This window comes from Palaemon carinicauda, chromosome 7, assembly GCF_036898095.1.
Source record: "Palaemon carinicauda isolate YSFRI2023 chromosome 7, ASM3689809v2, whole genome shotgun sequence".
Lineage (NCBI taxonomy): Eukaryota > Metazoa > Arthropoda > Malacostraca > Decapoda > Palaemonidae > Palaemon > Palaemon carinicauda.
Window position 1 is genome coordinate 136,363,631 of NC_090731.1, and position 19,484 is coordinate 136,383,114.

The window sequence follows — 19,484 nt, forward strand, 5'->3', positions numbered from 1 at the left end:
TTTTATTAGAAGTGTATTTGCTGGAATTTATACTTAATGTACATCCAAATTAGGTTTAGCAAGACAGTTTCTCTCATAGGTTTTTTTTACCTCTTTACAGAAGTTGAACCAGTAACACCGCTGTATGCAACAAAAGATACTGGCGGGTATGATAATAGCTATAGCATCCTTTATAATTATACTGGAACCAAAGGAATTGACTGCCCCAGAGATAACTTCTCTTGCTCTGTGTAAGTAAAAATATTTAAAGCTTTTGTACATGCTTGTTCATAAATTTTATTTTAAATTGTAGGTTGGATATATATTTTTACAGAAACCATCTACAGTAATAAAGTGAAGTTTAAACTGTGGAAACTTGTTTGAAGACAAGACTCTTAACTTCTCAGCCTTTAGGATAAATTCTCTACTCTGCCATGTGCTTAAAGTATTAATGCTGGAAAATAAAATTTGTAAAAACACCTAGCCCATGTGAAGAAATTTGGATAATAGTTTTTATTTTGAATTTTAGTAAAATATTGTGCTCTGAACTGGTCAATAAGAAAACTTATACTGTATCTGAAGATGCTTAAAAGCTTATTCTTGCAGTATGCTCTGAATTTTGCATTTTATAATTCTCTATGTACTACTTTGGGAGGAAACTGATAATTTTTTCTTTCTTTCATTTACTTTAAATAATTTTTCTTTGTTTCTTCTTAATGCTTTCTTCCTTCTTATTGTTTTTTTCTTTTTCTTTCTTTCTTTTCTTTTTCTTCCTCTTTTTTTCTCTTCTCTTCCTTTTTTTTTTTCTCTCTCTCTCTCTCTCTCTCTCTCTCTCTCTCTCTCTCTCTCTCTCTCTCTCTCTCTCTCTCTCTCTCTCTCTCTCTCTCTCTCTCTCTCTTTCTTCTTTCTTTCTTTCATTTTTGGGCTAGAGCCATGTGGTCCTGAAGGAAGTTCCTTCAGGCAACTTCTTCAGTATAATATTTCTGCGATTGATATTACAAGAGAATTACCGTCGGGTATCACGGGGTTCCAACCCCCGGAAACGACCATCTGAAGATATCGTGTATAATCAGGGACGTATCCTAAGATAACCATAGATATCTGCACCCTAAACAGACCTTACCCAGTCTAACCCACTAAGGGGAAGGATAAGTAAGGAGCCGTTACACATCCTATCACCTTCGAGCACCCCTATATGTTCCTGCTTCTCATTACACGTCGCATTTGAGCTACTGTGAAATAGAAGTCTCCAACGAGCAAACTGGCGGGGAAAAGTAGGACGTAACGGGTCAGCCAACAGGACGACATGGCTATCTCGCCCAAAATTCGATTTTTCCTACGCCAAAATCCCTTTTTTTTGGGCTAGAGCCATGCCGTCCTGATGGAAGTGTACCAGAGAATTATTTATACTCTGTGAGGCTTCTCCATGGATAAAAACCTGCCATAAATGGGGGCTTACCACTTATATGATGAAGTATAATCATAAATTTCTACCTTAAAACGAATCCAAAATTAATTTGATTTGGCAAATATGGTAGTGTTTAAAGGGGAAGGATCTATGACCCTCTATCCATCATACCTGTGGTGAAGAACACTCCTTGTATCAGTTGTGAAGAACACATTACCAATATCATGAGAGTAGTGAGTAATCATTGAAGAACTAATACTCATCGTTAAATATTCTTAATGTGCAGTGTTGGTAGAAATTGACTATAGTATGCCAAGTTTAATTCTACTTGGAATTAAGTCTAGCAATAAAATCATCCAACATTTTATCAGTTTCATTAGACAATCTATTAGAGCAAATTTTGATATAGTATATATGAACAGCATTGTGATCTACCAGTGTACCCCAAATATATTCCTGATAAAATTCTTTACCCAAGTAATCATGAGGTGGGACAAGATGATAGATCCCCGAACTCCTTAAGGAGGAGATTTTAGGATAAAGAATATTGCTGTATATGGCTAAATGCAAAATAGTGTCAAATACAGCCAAAGAAACTGATTTATATTAAACTTAGTTCTAAAATAGGAATAGTATGCTCACACAGGTACACTTATAAAATTCAGAGAAACCAAATTGAATCCTGAATTTTAAAATATTTGAAATTGTTTAATGTAGATCATGAAGCAAAAACAGACAGGTAACTTATTAAAGAAAATAAGCTGGAAGAATGCTTAAGGACGCACTTGAGGGCTACGTTGTTGCAGCAGGTTTTATAACATTACCTGCTGCCACCACAAAATGACGAACTTAATCAGATTGCTTCATATAATACTTGAAGAACACCCTGGTGGACTTACAACCGGGAGAAGCTTGTAAAGCTTCGAATGACATATACTGAAAGGGGTTCAGAGATGATTCCACTTTCCAAGGATCATGACCCAACGGCATGCTAGCGGGGTCTGCTCTAAAAAGGAAATAAGCCAATATTGCTCTGTTGTTTTGAAGACAACTCTGATCCGACAGTCTCACGTCTAAAGAATTGGCCCGTTTTAACCTTTTTTTTCCTGTCCAGATATGTCTTTAAACACTACTGGAGACAGGGTGAGATCACTTTAGAGGGGAACTATTTTTCATGGTCCCCAATGTTTAGATGGTAGCTTATCCTAGCCAAAAAGATAGGTTCAGGGTATAAATTAACTTCACCATTGTCTGTAAATTCTATGTGGCTATCATAGAGATGAGCCATAAATTCATTAATCAGAGCACCAGAAGCCATAGCGATTAGAAAAAGTGCTCAGAGATGAAACTCGGAAAGACACTGTTTGATCGTCAATTTCCGAAGCTAGATATTAAACTTTATCCAATAACTAGGAGATCGGCCTCGACAGAACTGCTGGTCTCAACCTGGCGCAAACTTTTGGAATCGTGGCGAAGAGGACAGAGTTAAAATCTATGTCAAAAGCATATAAAATGGGTCTAGCTAGGGCTGACTTGCATGATGCAATCGTGGAGGATGCTAAATCCTTCGCATGTGAGTATATCAGAAAGCCTAAACAAAAATCCATAGATTTAGAAGATGGATTTTTGGATTTTTATCTTCCACATATCGAACCCAATTCTTCCACGAAGTTTCATACTGATTCAAAGTAGTGGAAGTTTTATAATTTTCTGCAAATGCCAGTTTATTTATGTTGAATTTGAAATCTTTTTTCCGAGGGCCAATGCGAAAAAATCGGCAGATGAAGGGCATTTGGTTATTAGGATGAAGCGAAGACAGTTGTCCTCTGTACTTCTTGAGACAGGCTCGGGCTGGGTAGAGGTACCAGCCTGGAGTTCATCATGTCACCAAAGGATACCAGTTGCTCTTCGGCCAAAGAGAAGCAACCAGGGCTGCTGTCCACCTGAACGATCAGAACTCGTCTAACACCTTCAAGAGAGGATTGAAGGGTAGGAATACATTTAATCTTCTCCCAATAATTCCAATTCATGAATAACACATCCATGCCTATCACCTCTAGATCTACATATGGTGCCACATAATCGGGAAGTGTCTTGTTGAGGCTCGTTGCAAACGGGTCCACTTGAAGACCTGGGACAACCTCCTGCACGAAAGGAAATGATTCATCTAGAGACCATACTGTCTCTAGAGGATGTGTTCAAAATAGTCTGCCATCCCATTCCAGATTCCGTGAAGGTGAGAGGCTGACAGAAATCACCTCTTCCTCTGGGCCAGTGAAAAAATGGCAATCATTAAATGGTTTATTTTGGGAGATCTTGACCCTTGCCTGTTGATGTAATGAACTATTTCTATGCTGTCTAATACAAGACAGAAATGAATGTTTTGTAAAAAGTAGACTTTGCAGGGATAAGAAGACTGCCATGGTTTCCAGAATATTGAAGTGGAATTGCTTGAAACTCTGGAACCAACGACCTCGCACTTTGAGTGGAGCATCACCCCCCCCACCCCCAACTGTCCAGTGAGGCATCCATAGGTAGAATCAATGTAGGAGGAGAAAAGTGCAACAGAATAGTCTTGGAAAGACTCCTGGCATGTGACCACTGACGGAGTTGCCGTCGAAGCAACTTCAGGGTCGTCATCTGATGATCGCGGAGAGCTGTGGAAGCTCCTTTCCTCTAAACCCTGCTTGCATCTTTGAGTCTGACCTTGAGGAGAGGGTTCGTTATAGAAACATACTGAAATGAGCCCAGAACCCTTTCCTGACAAAGTCTGGTGGTCTTTCTCAAGTAAAGACCGAACTGACCAGGCTATTTCCTTCCTCTTGGCAGAAGGAATAGAGGAGACACGAGTCTTTACTTTCCAACGAATCCCTAATCGCGGGAACCCTTGAGCCCGGTTCAGCCTCAACTTCTGGAAGTTTATTTGGAATCATAGATATTGGAGGAATCTTGCCACACATGTTGTTTCCATGCATTCCCTTGCTGAGGGAGCTCGAATGGCATAGCTCTGGATATGTAAGACTTTCTCTCTACTGTAGTCTAAAATCAAGGTAGGGGGAGAAGCGTCGACCTATCGGAAGATGCCAATAAGTGTCTGTAAGATCTATAGTGTGTGTAAACCCCCCCGAGGTAGTAAGATCCGTATCTGCGAAAGTCAGCCTCTAGAACTTGTCACAAAGAACGAATAGAATTAGATGGGACAAGTCGAGAATAGTTCGAGGAATTATCAAAAATTTCTTTGCCACGCAGAATACACTACCTTGAAACTAAATAGATTTCGTGCAACGGATAACTCTATTCCCAAAAGGTCCTGCACATAATGTTCCAGATGTTTGTTGAATTCTGGAAAAATCTCTTGATCCTCGGGGTTTCTCTTTTCCATTTCCAGCCTAAACTGCTGGAAATCAAGTTTTGTGGCAAAGGACTGAACAGCCATCTGTCCTTGAACCATGTCAGTCTTCCCCCTACTGGAGTATCCTCATTGCTTGGTTGAGGATGCGTGTACTTAGTTCCCCTGTTACTTAGACCCTGGCTCCTTGGCCTACGACCTCTGTCCGGCCGACCTCTACCCCCTCTTTCAGTCTTGTTCAAATCCAGGATTGAACGCTGGGGACCGTGAAGTCACTGGATGAGGAACAGTGAAAAGATTCCGCAAAGCACTACCTGAAACAGAGATGAAGGGCCTCCTAAGGTATGTTGGTGTACAGTCCGTACACCAACATACCTCTTAGGTTGCGGGCCAACCTCAGGAATAAATTCCCTTTTATAAGATCCTCCCCCATCTACGGAAAACTCATGTTCTGCTGCCACTTTATCCAAGATCTTATTTGCTAATTTTGTGGAAAAAGATCTTTACCCCAAATACAGGCGTCAATAAGACTTTGGTTCAAGACGACTGAAAATAGTTAACAAGAATCTTCATAAAAGTAGCCATGTGTATCTTGGGCAAAAGCAAAAAGGCAGGGGCATCAGTTGATCACCAATCATAATTTCTACAAGGCATTGAAGAGACATCGAAGCTGATAGTCTCTCCCTAGCCTCCAATTCTGCCTTAAGTAGGTGTGCCGGAATTTTCGGCAGTCTTTCATTAACTGCCGGCTTGCTATATCCTTTGCTTTCCCTTCAGCAAAAGTAAACTGAATATCCAACCAGTGTTCAGTGTCAAGGGGAAGAAAGAGTGACACAGGTTTCCCTTCTTCCAAGCCTGGAAGAGACTTACCCTCCTTGAAGGCCTTTTCCAGTCAAAAAAGCTTTCAAAGCAAAGGGAAAAACCATTGTGTCGGGTGCTATAAAATTGGCCGGCCTTTCAGTAAAAGCTCCTAATTGTGTGGTAATACACGCTTCTGTGTTTATTTCCTTCACTGCCAGATGCCGCACTCTGGTGTGAACTAGAAGAATCTTTTCTAAGGGATAGTGTCGTCCCCACGGACCACCTTCAGCTAACCTAACATTGCAAAAGGGGTAGGCTTCTATATCTGGATAGAATTCCAGATCAGCGACCGGACTAGAGCCTAGCCCCTCCCCAATATGAAAAATAGCCTCAAAGCAATGCCTGACCCACATACCTCCACAGGCTCTGTCGCGTGTGAAAGGGAAGCTGAGAAGGTAAAACCTTAAACTAGAAGGATCCTCTGGAGATTTCAAAGCCTTTATCTCCTCTTGTAAGGCTTTAACCATCCTTCTTTAGTATTCTTGGGTCCCTTCCATACAGGCCTTCATGGTTTTCAATAAGGACCTATTTTCCAAGTTGAGAATTTAGGAAGTGTTGGTTCGCCCGGCTTGACCGGGGAAGGAGTAGGGACAGAAATCGGAGGCGTACCTGAAAAGGAAGATAGTCGTAAAAGTTGATAGGGCAGCCACCGCAGTGACGGCAGTTGAAACAACGTAACGCAGTGTCTCATGGAAGTCGCACTAACCTTGTCCAATTCGGACCAGGAAGAATCATCCACATGGGGGAGGGGTTCATCCGAATCTACTACCGGCAGGAGAGCCGATTCTCTATCCGGAGATAAAGAAGAAACCAGGGATAAATTGTTCAAGTCAAGGCTCATATATCTTTAAAGTTTCATCTACATGGAACTGAACGGTACAAATGGTGGAGCGTACCCCAAAACCAAGTCCGGGACTGCAATCGAAAAAAGAATATCCTTCCAAGCTACAGAAGGAAGAACACCCAGTTGTCATCAGAAACATTCTCCAATATCCATTCAGAATAATGTAAGTCCTTACACACACTGCAGTCCTGAGAGCCCCAATAGGAGATTTGATCCTTCATTCTCCTGCATTGATCATTTATCCTGCAGGTATCATGACCACGGATACCTCACGGTCTTGGCACAGAACGGAACTCGACAATGTATCTTCTGCGAAGATTCCGCCTGTAAAAAGGAAAAATGACCATGAGTACCTTAGTCTTTTTAGGTCACCATACTGAAAGGAATGGGTTATCTCGCCCAAAAAAGGGATTTTGACGAAGGACTGTATTCTCTAGGGCCTGTCACGGCCCTCCCCTTTGATGAAGGGATTATCTAAATGGAAGACAGCCTGTGAATAGTGGTTTTCACACGCCCTTGTTAAATACACGACACCCACAAGGTGATCGCGCGAGGGTTGTAACCTCAGCATTCCATGCTTTTATCTTTCTCTAGTATATTTGGAAGATTTATATTAGAAAAGTGTAAAGAAGGACCCTTTTCACCGGCCGTCACAGATCGACCCAGAAAGATTTTTCCCTCATCAAAATCCCTTTTTCTTTCTTTCATTGTCTTACTTTCATTCTTTCTTGAATTTTCTTTTTCTTTCTTTCTTTTTCTTTGTTTTTCTTTTTTTCTTTTTTCTTTTTCTTTCTTTCTTTTTCTTTCTGTTTCTTTCTCTTTCTCTGTTTCTTTCAATTTCTTTCATTCTTTGTTTCTTTCATTTTCTTTGTTTCTTTTTCTTTCTTTCTTTCTCTTTCTTTGTTTGTTTTCCTTTTTCTTTCTTTCCTCTTTTTTTTTCTATATATAGTTTTACCATTACTGACTGAAAGATAATGGTAAAATGCCCTATATCACAAGGCAGAATGGTGTAGGCTAGCAAGTAATAAAGTATTGTACTTGAAGATACAGCCATGGAACTCTTTCCCTCTTCCCCTTTCTTGGATCGTTGTTTTCATTTGGATTTGTGTAAAATGAAACTTTCAACTCAAAAAGGTGATATTGAAATGAGAGATTTGCAAATAGTTTTGTAGTCAGTGTAATGCTTTCTTGTGGCTGAATAATTTGCTTGACCAATATTTACTTATTTAAATACTATTAATTATTTGTTTTTGTACGATTGAAAATTTACTTGACAATCTAGCTCTTATGTAACTGATGATAATTGGGTACAGCATTATTGAGACAATAAATGTTAGCAGATATTTGTTATATGGATATATCTTTCCTTCTTTTTACAGAATACCACAATGTTTATCTTGGGAAGTTGTTTGTGATGGAGTGAAAAACTGCATTGATGGTTCAGATGAAATAGGATGCACATGTCTAGATAGGCTCCTAAAATTCAGAGAAGATTTTGATTGTGACGGATATTATGATTGCTTTGATCTTAGTGATGAATTCTGCAGTAAGTGAATTGATCAAGTGGCAGTAGTAGTAGGACAAAGTTTGTAAAAGATTTATAAACCTAATGATAGTAATATCCCCATCTACTACTAAATTGATAGATAATGCCATATGAGATTTTTTGGTTGTTTGCATGTCATTTTTTTTCAGAAATGTTTATCATAGACTATAGAAGGGCATCACCTACTCTACTGTAGTGTAGAAATTAGGTTATGCAAATAGTATAAACCTTGATATTTGTAACAATTTCTTTTCATTACTTGTCTGTAATTCATAGTGCTATTATCATGTCAAGCAAAAACTCAGATGGAAACCAACACCATTCTGCCCCATTTGCTGTGACATGGATCCTCTACAGCACCAAGAGGGCTCTTGTGGCTGAGCTACAGCATATACCACATTCTCAATATCTTTCAGTTGATGACCTTGTAGATACTGTACATGCCTTTTATTGCTTTGAAGTTTGTTTGTATCAGGCCTTGTTATTGTGGTGTTTGGCATTTTTGTGCTGCTTCAGATACAGAAGGGTCCTGAAACATGCGCGTTCGAATTGTGCTATTACCCTCTAATAAGGTCGCTAGTTCTCAAAAATGAATTTTCTGTATGTATACCCCTTCAAAGTCTGACTCGTGCACCACAAAACTTGCCAAATCTAGTGTCTTTAAAAGTATTAGTAATCATAGGTATGATGATTAATAATAAATGTAACCAAACCGTATTTAACTTGCATTTTAGTTGCATAATTTCAGAATAAATGGCCTGTTTGAGAAATATTCCTTATCAACAATGAATTCAATTTCGGTATGAGAGTCCAGCTAACAAAATTTAAACATGGAGTTGTGGTTACGTTCTTGGCAACTCTCATTTTTCTTTCTTTGACCTTTTGATAACTTTAATAATAGTGTTATTAATGGTAGTAATAACATTAAGATTAGCATATTCTTTTTTTCATTTAAAATCTATCATGATTGAAATTATCCTCGCTTTCTCCAATCTCGCACCATCTTTTCTCACATTGAACGTTATAGCAACACAATTGATCGTTAACTTTAATTTAAAGCTAGTCTAGTACTTTCTTTATTTTATTTGCTGGTGGTTCCATAGTTGAGGGTACAGGTTGATACAAAATCAAACAGACCTACAACTGAAGTTAGTAAAGGTATTTTGGATATGGAATGTACAGTTATTCTTAAGTTAGAATTATCGTAAATTATCACACTGCTGTTACCGGCAGTTTATTACTGACTAGATGCAAACAAAATGGGTTTAACTGTTTTGCGACGTGTAGGAATCTTTGGGGATACGCTAATTAAAATATTTACTAAAAGCTCATAGTAGTATTAGTTATCTTTTGGGTTAGTAAATATGTTCATTTATTCGTTATGATCAGCGATGAAATGGAAACAAACTAAAGGTTTGTGTTTTAGTCAGCCCTAATTAGGAAAAACATTGTATAAAATCTTATTCATATAATTCATGGTCAAGTTCTAAGGGAAAAGTAAAACATTAGCAATAACAAAATAATTATATAATAAATACTAAGTAAAATATATTTCTGTAAAGTCTAACCTAAATACGGATGTAATGTGTTTTGTCAGTAGTGATTGAAGATGAAGATAAACTGAACTGTGGTTCCCATTTTAGGCGGTGTGCTTAGGAAAAGCATGACATTAAATTGCCATTTATTCAAGGTTGGATTTTAAATGTTAACAGTACAAGCTAGACCATACACTGTTTTGTAATTCACTAGTTGTCCTGAAAAACAGATATGACCTAAATTCCCTTAAATTTATCCTAATTTTGGGTTGTATACGCGGAAATATATGGTGTTTACACCCATCCAGGGTGTAATTTTAAAGTGGTAGAATTTTTAAACTTTTTTCATTTTTTACTTATAAGAACAATTTCATTTTAGAAGAGTATATAGTACTTTGAAAGTATTGAAAATGGGTGGTTAGTATTAGACTAGGTAAGTTGGTGTTCCCCATAGCCCTATGCATTTAATAATGTGTGATTTTCCAGTTCTGCAAGGCTGTGGATAAAGGAAATATTTGCATAATTGGGAACCCTACTGTATCACCAACATACCCAAGTTTACTAGACCTTACTATTGTCTGAAATGCAATTCTAATTGTAGGTTTTTTTAACTTTTGATCCATATAACGGATTTTGAGCGAAGCGAAAAATCTATTTTTGGGTGAGATAGCCATGGCGTCCTGATGGAAGGATCCTTTTTGGTAGCTTCCTTGGGTAATCACTACTAGGATTTTCCCAGAGAATTAAACCACAGGTTATCACAGAATTCTAACTTCTGGAGCGAGTATCCTAAGGGTTTCCCCTTAAGACATCGTGTATCAACAGGGGACACGCATGTATAAACGTGCCACATAGCTATCTGCACCCCATATAGAGTTAACGCTTCAATATGGCGGACAGGGAGTGGCTGGGAGCTGAGCCGCAGCCGATCTAGATGTGGCGATATCGGTACACGCGATGTAAACAGACGGACGCCATTGCTTTTGATGACGTCACGTCCGTCCTCATTCCGAAAGTCTGGAGCTCGCTCATCACCATGATACAGCGGCGCAGGGCGGGACCTGATCACAGACAGGGTGGGTCCATCAGGACGCCATGGCTATTTCACCCAAAAATAGATTTTTCGCTTCGCTCAAAATCCGTTTTTTGGGCTCAAGCCATGGCGTCCTGATGGAAGAGTACCAGAGAATTAGTGTATCGTGGTAGACTTTTTCCCCTTTATAAGTGAGTGCTAAAACATTGAGCCGAAAGCATAGTGGTCTATACTAGAGCTACCGTGAGGCAGTTGCCTTCCTGCCCCCCTGGCATGGAAGTCCCCACGGGCTATGCTGAGATCAAAGTGGTCATGGGAAGGCTATTCATATAGGCTGAAGGAACAATGAGATCCATAAGATAAGTCAGAGCGATTTGGTATTCGCGTCGAAACAAACTTGAAGAAGTGGTGGTTGTACACTTCGTGCATGGAGTTGACTCATCTTCATAATTGAGTAAGTATTCGCTAAGGAAACTTACTTGCTCTATATAAATAAATGCCCGGAGTAAATCCTGGCATTTTCCTTAACCAAGAATAAAGGGTAATAAACTATGACAATTAGTATATTTCATAGTAAGAAAGGAGCAAGGGAGACGCACAAGTAATAAAATAGACATTTTATTATATAATTGCAGGTAAATCAATACATGTCATGCAATAAATAGTAAAAAACATTTACATTGATAAAAATGTACATAGTCATAAAGGCGTGCTCTTGAGTCTGAAAGGGAAGAATCAAGTATTAGTAGGCACTCGTTCTATGGAACGTTAGTCTTTATGTAACACACGTCATGCACGTGGCATGTAGCACTCATGTGGTAATCTACTATGACATTTCACCTGAGGTAAGAACAGTTAAAGAAAACACAAGGTGGTTTCTGCTTCACTACGTATCACTTGAGGGTCAACATAGGCACCCGACGAGTTAGAGTCCCTAATAACTCACTGTTCTAAGCAGTTCAGAGCAGGTTTCATAACACTACCTGCGGCTACCACAAAATGTTTCACTTCGTGCACTTGTTTCGCATAATGTTTAAAGAAAACACGCGAGGATTTCCAGCCTGTATAGTTCTTGAGGCTTTCGAAATCCATACTCTGAAAGAAATTCAGAGACGAAGCGACTTTCCTAGGATCATGACCAGCGGGTGTACTGTCTGGATCCGCTCTGCGAATGAAGTAGGTGATTTTTGCTCTCAATTGTTTCAGTGACAGGTCGCTGCCCGATGTTTCTCCTTTGAAGAGTTGGCCTCCACCAAAGTTTGAAGTTCTATGAAGATAGACCTTAAGGCTCTCTACTGGACATAGAGAGGCATCTTCCTTCAAGGGGCATATCCTCCACGGGCCCCATCGTTTGGTAGGTAATTCGTTCTTTGCGAGAAACGTCGGATCAGGGAAGAGGGAGAGGTCTCCTGAATCGTTGAAAACGATATGTCCCTCTTCTCTAGATAGTGCCACTATTTCGCTGACTCGGGCTCCCGAAGCTAGAGCGAAAAGAAATATAACTTTCTGAGTCAGGTCCTTAAGAGGGCATGAATCATTGTCCAAGTTGGAGGCGAAGTGTAGAACTTTGTCTAGAGACCAAGTGATTGGTCTCGGAGGGGGTGCCGGTCGTAAACGGGCACAGGCCTTCGGTAGTTTGTTGAAGATGTCGCTAGACAGATCTATTTGGAAGGCGTATGACAAAGGTCTGGTCAAGGCCGATTTGCAAGTAGAAATCGTGTTGGCTGCCAAGCCTTGTCCATGAAGGTGAATGAAGAAGGACATGCAAAAATCTATAGTGATTTTCGAGGGGTTCTTTGCCTTGACGAAGGAGACCCATTTCCTCCAAGACGATTCGTATTGCCTTCTCGTGGATTCGGTCTTGTATTCCTCGAGGAAGTCTAGACTCTTCTTCGAAATCCCAAACCTTTTCTTAGCGGCTAGGGTGAGAAAATCATGAGATGAAGGTCCTTGATTTTCGATGATGAAGCGAAGACAGTCGACTTCTGTATTTGCTGGGAGAGAACTGGGTCCGGGAGGGGGATCAGCGTTGGCTGCATCTCCAGGATCAAGGGGTACCAGTTGCTGCGGGGCCACTTGGGAGCCACTAGAGCTGCTGTCCCTTTGAAGGTTCTCAATTTGGAGAGGACTTTCAGCAGAATATTGGTGGGAGGGAACAGGTAAATCTTGGCCCATCTGTTCCAATCCAAGGTCATGGCGTCCACCGCTTCCGCTTTGGGGTCCTCGTACGGGGCTACATATCGAGGAAGTTGATGGTTGTCGCTCGTTGCGAAGAGGTCGATCTGGAGTTCTGGGACTCGGTGAGAGATGAAGGCGAATGATCTTGCGTCTAGAGACCATTCCGACTCTATCGGGTTTGTCCGAGATAGAGCGTCCGCTGTCACATTGCGGAATCCTTGTAGGTGAACTGCAGACAGGTGCCATTTCTTCCTTTCTGCCAGACGGAAGATTGTCAGGAGCACCTGATTTATCTTGGGCAATCTTGAGCCCTGGCGATTGAGACAACGCACTACCACAGAGCTGTCCAGGGTCAGGCGAATGTGTATCAACGGGGGCGGGGAGAGTTTCTTCAGCGTCAGAAGAACCGCCATGGCCTCCAAGATGTTGATGTGAAACGTCTTGAATAGGGGAGACCAAGTGCCTTGAGCCTGTTTTTGGTGGGAGTGACCTCCCCAACCCTCCAACGAAGCGTCCGTATGGATGTTGAGAGATGGAGGTGGGTGTTGGAGAGGACCTTTTTAGGGCCCTCGCTTCTGACCACGGCTTTAGAAGAAGTCGAAGTCTGCTTGGGAGCCGTCTCTTGAGGTCTCTTCGAGCGATGGATGCGGAACGTCTCCAGACTCCCGCTGCATCCTTTAGCTGTGCACGAAGCACTGGGTTTGTGATCGAGGCGAACTGTAGAGAGCCTAGAACTTGTTCCTGCTGGCGTCTTGAGATCCGTTTGGATTTTAACAGTCGCTTGACAGACCCTGCTATTTCCTTACTTTTCTTTGCTGGAATGGAAAGGCGGTGTGACTGAAGATTCCAGTGGATGCCTAACCATTGGAACTTCTGAGCTGGAGATAGGCGAGACTTTTTCGCGTTTATCTGGAATCCCAGGTGTTCGAGAAACTGGGTAACTTTTCTGCAGGATTCTATACAATCCTCGGGCGAGGGCGCCCACACTAGCCAGTCGTCGAGGTAGGCCATCACCTGGACGTTTCGGATGCGGAGCTGTTGTACTACTGCGTCCGCTAGCTTTGTGAATATCCGAGGGGCCACGTTGAGTCCGAAGGGCATGGCCCGGAAGGCATAGCTTTTCCGTTGGAGTCGGAATCCAAGGTAGGAGGAAGCGTGATGGTTCATTGGTATGTGCCAGTATGCGTCCGCCAGGTCTATCGAGACCGTGAAAGACCCTCGAGGCAGGAGGGTTCTGATCTGTTGAAGAGTCAGCATCTTGAACTTGTTGTTCGATATGAATACGTTGGGGGGGGGATAAGTCCAGAATGACTCTGAGTCTGTCTGAGTCTTTCTTGGGGACACAAAACAGTCTCCCTTGGAACCTTGTGGACTTCACCCTTCTTATCACCTTCTTGTTCAAGAGGTCTAGCACATATTCTTCCAGGAGGGGGGTTGAACGTTGGAAGAATTGCTGGAAGGTTGGGGGTGGTTGCGCCCAGCTCCAGCCCAGACCTTTCTTGATGATGCTGTGTGCCCAGGAGTCGAAGGTCCAACGATCCTGGAAGTGGCGGAGTCTTCCTCCCACCGGAAGCACTTCATTGCTTCTGGGGTCCCGAGGACTTGCTGCCTCGGCCGCTAGCTCCCTGTCCTCCTCTGCCTCTGGAGGGCCGGCGAGAGGAATCTCTGCCGGAACCCCTGCCTGAGCTTCTACCTTTGGGACGAAAGGTAGTGGAGTGCTGCTCGAAGGCGGGGTTGAAGGCCGGTGATGAGGACAAAACCGGCTGTGGGACCAACTGAAAGGTCTGTGGCGGCTGAGCGGCCACTTGGGGAGTAGCGGGTGCCGGAAACTGACGTCTGTGCTGACGTTGCTGGGGTCTATGCTTCGACTGCTTCCTCTTAGGCTGAGGACCGTCATCCTGAGAGGGCTTTCTCTTCCTAGACATGCCCCATTTGTTGAGAAGGTTCCTGTTCTCAGATGCGGCCTTGTCTGTGATCTCTTTCACTAGATCAGACGGGAAGAGGTACTTGCCCCAGATGTTGGAGGAAATCAGTTTCCGGGGTTCGTGTCTGACAGTGGCACTGGAGAACACGAATTCTCTGCAGCCTCTACGAGCTCGCATGAAGTGGTACAGATCCTTGACTAAGGTTGCCATATGAGATTTGGCAAGGACCATGTAATGGTCAGGGACTCTGGTGTCGCCAGCCATTACGTCCATCTGGACCTGGAGAGTGAGAGATGCTGCCAGCCTCTCCTTCGTTTCCTGTTCCCTACGAAGGAGGTGATCGTTTAGCTTGGGGAGGTCCTCATTAAACTGACGTCCAGCAACGTCAGGATCTAGTTTGCCCACCACGAAGGTGTGTTGCACATCCTTCCAGTGTTTGGTGTCGGGCGGGGTGACTGCGGAGAAAGGTCTGCATTCCTCCAATGCAGGGCAGGATTTCCCTTCTTCTACAGCCTTAAAGCAGGCAGCGAAGGCCTTTTCCGTGAAGGGTATCACCACTTCATCGGGCGCAACGTAGGTGGGGTACTTCTTGCTCAGAGCCGGAAGTCCAGAGCAGGTAAAGCCTCTGCTCTTAAGCGCTTTGGCAAGCATAGCCTGGGCCTTCGAGAGATCGAACACTATTTTCTCCTTCGGTTCGGTCTCTTCCTTTGAGGATGGTTCTGAACGTAGACGGACGTAACAGTCCGGATACGCCTCAAAGCGGGGCAAGAACTCCACTTCTTCCAGGGGTATGGAACCGATCTTATCGCTGACGAAGATCTTGTCGTCAGCGATGACCATATGCTCGGCGAATCGCCACGGATTGTCGCTCGAGCATGCGGGGAGGTCCTTGATGGAGATTTTGCGAGATTCCTTGGAACCTCCCATCGACCGAATGATCTGGTGAGTTTCTTGGAGCTTCTGCTCCATCACGGATTCAATGAGCCGAATCATATCCTGTGCCGTAGGTAGAGGAGTCGTGGTGGAGGACGTAGACGGGAGAGACACTTCCGTCGGTGTAGGAGTAGGAGGGGGTATGGAGGGAGGGGCATCCTCCTTATCGGACTCGGTATACACAACCCGGTCCTCTTCTTCATCATCCTCCCCTTCACCCTGGGCCATAAGGGTTTTCTCGGTGTCCTCCGAGATCTCTGACATGCGTTCATCATGTTCTGAATCCAGGTGATAATCATTCATGGACTGAGCCATGACAACATCAGGTTCCACTGTAATCTGGACTACGGGGATCTGTTCGACTGGGACCACTGAGTCTGGAGAGGCCTTTGGGAACAGCAAAGACCTCATTTCTTCTGTGGCTAGGTATGGTCCAGTGGCGTTCTTCTGAAAGCCACGTACCCACTTGCGTAGGTTGTCCCGAGCAGTGTCCCGAATCTCCGCTGAGGGAGAATCATAGAATGCTTTCTGTAAGCATTCTTGGCAGACCGAACAGGTGGTGGGGCCCCAGTATTTGAGATCCCCTCTCTTGTGAGCACAAGGGGCGTGTGTCCTACACGCCGTGTGTCCATAGAAGTGTGGCCGACGGACCGCGCAGAAGTCGTGGTCACACCTGACGTACTCCTCCTTTAAAGGAAAGAGACGATGAGTATTGCAGAGTCATAATATGGCTCGTATATAAAGTTAATTATTAACAAGTTAATATTAACTTAAATTAATTGTGATGCACAGAAGGGTGGGTGAAAGGAGACAGACGCATGCCTCGTGTAACCCGCCCGGCTGGTTGCCGTAGCATCGGACAGTCCCAGGTGGCCGTAGGCCTCCATGGAAGGTGTCTTGATAATGGGAATTCCATCTAGAATAACCATATTATAGACTAGGCTTGAAATCTTATCAAGAGAGTCTGGGGATCATGAGATCCTAGTAAGGTTCCGGCAACCAGACGTGCCAATTACACGTAGCGTGCTGGAAAGATGAAACACGCAAGAAGACAGAGTGAAAACTGAACAAAATGTACGATTCCGTACCAGTTTGTCTGCGTTAACAAGCCGTCTAGGTGCGGTTTTTAGGAGCTATCGCTAGTAAAGATAGCTGAGAGAAGGGGTGCAAGGCATCTTGCCGCCTCCGGACGGGTCCGGCATACCCCCGGCACGCCGGAAGCCGCTCGAGCAGAGTTTCTGGCATTCAAGAATGATCATTCTATGGTCAAAAGAAGCCAGGGTGGCGGCAGCCGGTAGCGGCGGCCGCCGGCAAGGAGCGGCGGTTCCGGCAGCCGGAGGCAGTCGGAGGGTGACAGGGGTAAGGATAAAGGAGCATAGCCGGGGCCGGGGGCCGGCTGCTAGTGCCGGCACTCCGGGAGGGGTCGGCAGTGTGCCGAGGCTATGAGGGAATGGAGAGGCCACGGCGGTAAGCCGGCGGCCGGCGGCGATCCCCCGGCACTCGGGGGAAGGCGGCAAGGATAAGGAAGTCACCCGTAGCGGCGGTAATGCCGGGGTAGAGGCGGCAAGGGACAAGCACCAAAGATGGAGGTGGGATGGCAAGGCTGTACTAGCCTAGTCAAGACACCTCTGGAAAAGGTACCACCATGATAGAGGTGAATCTATCATCCTAAGCAGGGGCCGCAATGGCCGGGGGCTAAGGCAGTCCAAGAGAGGACAGGGTGTACCCAAAGAAGGGGTGGAGACTCTTCATGTCGACCAAATGATAACTGACTCCATAGCACTATGGAGGGTCTATGTATCAGAGCGGACAACACTGGGAGCACCACGGGGTCCAGCACTCCAGCCTAGGGTGGAGTGTAGGACAGGGGACATATGAAGCCTAACCTACTGGTAGGTTAGGCTAGGCAAGAGATAGGTTGGGGGGGGGAAAGGGTCTTCTTATAAGAAAGGATGGGTTATGCACCAGAGCGGCCACCTAGGAAGGGAGATGCTCACCCTAACCTATAGTAGGTGGACCAACTGAAAAACGGTGCACGCGTATATTTCAGCAAGGTACATAAACCAGCCCTCCCAACCTAACCTGGATTAGGGTTGTTAGACCCTAATCAAGGAAGGGAGAAGACGTATCGCAAGGAAAAGGTCAAGGACCGATTCAGCTTAAAGGAGGTGATCCTACCTTTAAGGTCCGCAACACTAAGGGAGGGGTCATTCCCTTAGGTGGGGAGGCGATACAGTACTCTGAGGAGTCTTGTCCTATCACATGTAATAGGGTACAAGATTACCAGAGGGAAGCCCTTGGGCTAGGGATGAAGAGAGCATATAGGGGTCCTATCATAAGGTTAGGTTAGCAAGGCACTCAAGATAACCTACCCCCTATATGGTCCCTGAAGGCGAAAAACACTTGCATCACTGTCAATGGTATTGTAAAATAATGCCAAAATCTTCATAACTAACACTAGGATCACTGAAATATCATGCATTAACACTGGTATAGGCTCACTGGCCTAGGGGCTAATCAAAGCCTACTGGTATGGGGTCAGCGAAGACCCTAACTAATGCGTCAAAAACACGATATAAAGTTCCTAGCTATGAAGACTAAATAACTAATAGCGCTGATTAGTAATTTATATACCGGTAAGGCTGTTGCGGCTAACTAAATAAGGCATGCAACCAACAGCAGCGTCATAAAATGGCGCTGACCGGTCTGGCAAAGCTCTGCCACAATATTGCAAATATCTCGAAAAGTAAGATTTACTTTAAGGTCAGAGCTTATTTAAACAATACTTAAACCTTTGTACTCAACTTCCAGAAGGAGGTGAAGCTGAAGGTTGAGACATGGCGAGGATGCAAGCAGATAAAGTCGCACAAAGGGAAAAATACGTCCAATCGAGCGAGCTACTAGCAAAGGAATGAGGACGGACGTGACGTCATCAAAAGCAATGGCGTCCGTCTGTTTACATCGCGAGTACCGATATCGCCACATCTAGATCGGCTGCGGCTCAGCTCCCAGCCACTCCCTGTCCGCCATATTGAAGCGTTAACTCTATATGGGGTGCAGATAGCTATGTGGCACGTTTATACATGCGTGTCCCCTGTTGATACACGATGTCTTAAGGGGAAACCCTTAGGATACTCGCTCCAGAAGTTAGAATTCTGTGATAACCTGTGGTTTAATTCTCTGGGAAAATCCTAGTAGTGATTACCCAAGGAAGCTACCAAAAAGGATCCTTCCATCAGGACGCCATGGCTTGAGCCCAAAAAAGATATCTCGTCTGTAGAGGATAACGAAACTCTTAATTGGATAAGAATGGTGAATGTACTAATCTGTTTGAAGGTAGGATCAAGGGAGATTTTTAAAATGATTTATAACTAATACAAGGAAGTCAGGGCTAGTAAATCAAAATGGGGTTCTGTTGCAGCTTTATTCCTTATGGTCTTGGTTTTGCTAATGTAAGGTAAGTAGTGGAGATTGAGAGTGAAGATGAGGAAAAGTTTTATCCTTAAGAAATTTAGATCATAAGTTATTGGAAAATAATACCAAGTTGTTGATATAAAGTCTTTTATAAGATGAATTATGAATGGGTAAAGATTCTGAAAATTGTAAGATGCTTTTTAACTGGAAGGTTCAAAGTTTAGTTTATTTTTTTGAAGCTAGTCTGTCTATATATACAAGCAACTAAATTTGATTGAACATTTAGCCAAATGATAAAGAAATTTTAATTGCATTTGCAGGTCACTGTGGGGACCAATTCTTATCTCCCCAAAGTCGAATGTGTGTACCAAAAAGTGCGGTTTGTGATGCTCAAAAAGACAGTACTTTTGGAGAAGATGAAATACATTGCTGTAAGTGCCCAAAGTTTTTTTATATCATTCTTAAGTTATTACTGCAGA

General features: G+C 43.5%; 1 protein-coding gene across 1 annotated transcript in view; it reads left to right on the forward strand.

The window, feature by feature from the left end:
* Window positions 1–19,484, forward strand: part of ndl (serine protease nudel) — a 277,009-nt gene that overhangs the window by 96,853 nt on the left and 160,672 nt on the right. Inside the window, exons 13-15 of the mRNA XM_068376910.1 lie at window positions 101–230; window positions 7,821–7,987; window positions 19,326–19,436. Of these exons, the coding sequence (XP_068233011.1) occupies window positions 101–230; window positions 7,821–7,987; window positions 19,326–19,436 (408 nt within the window). The remainder of the gene's footprint in view (window positions 1–100; window positions 231–7,820; window positions 7,988–19,325; window positions 19,437–19,484) is intronic.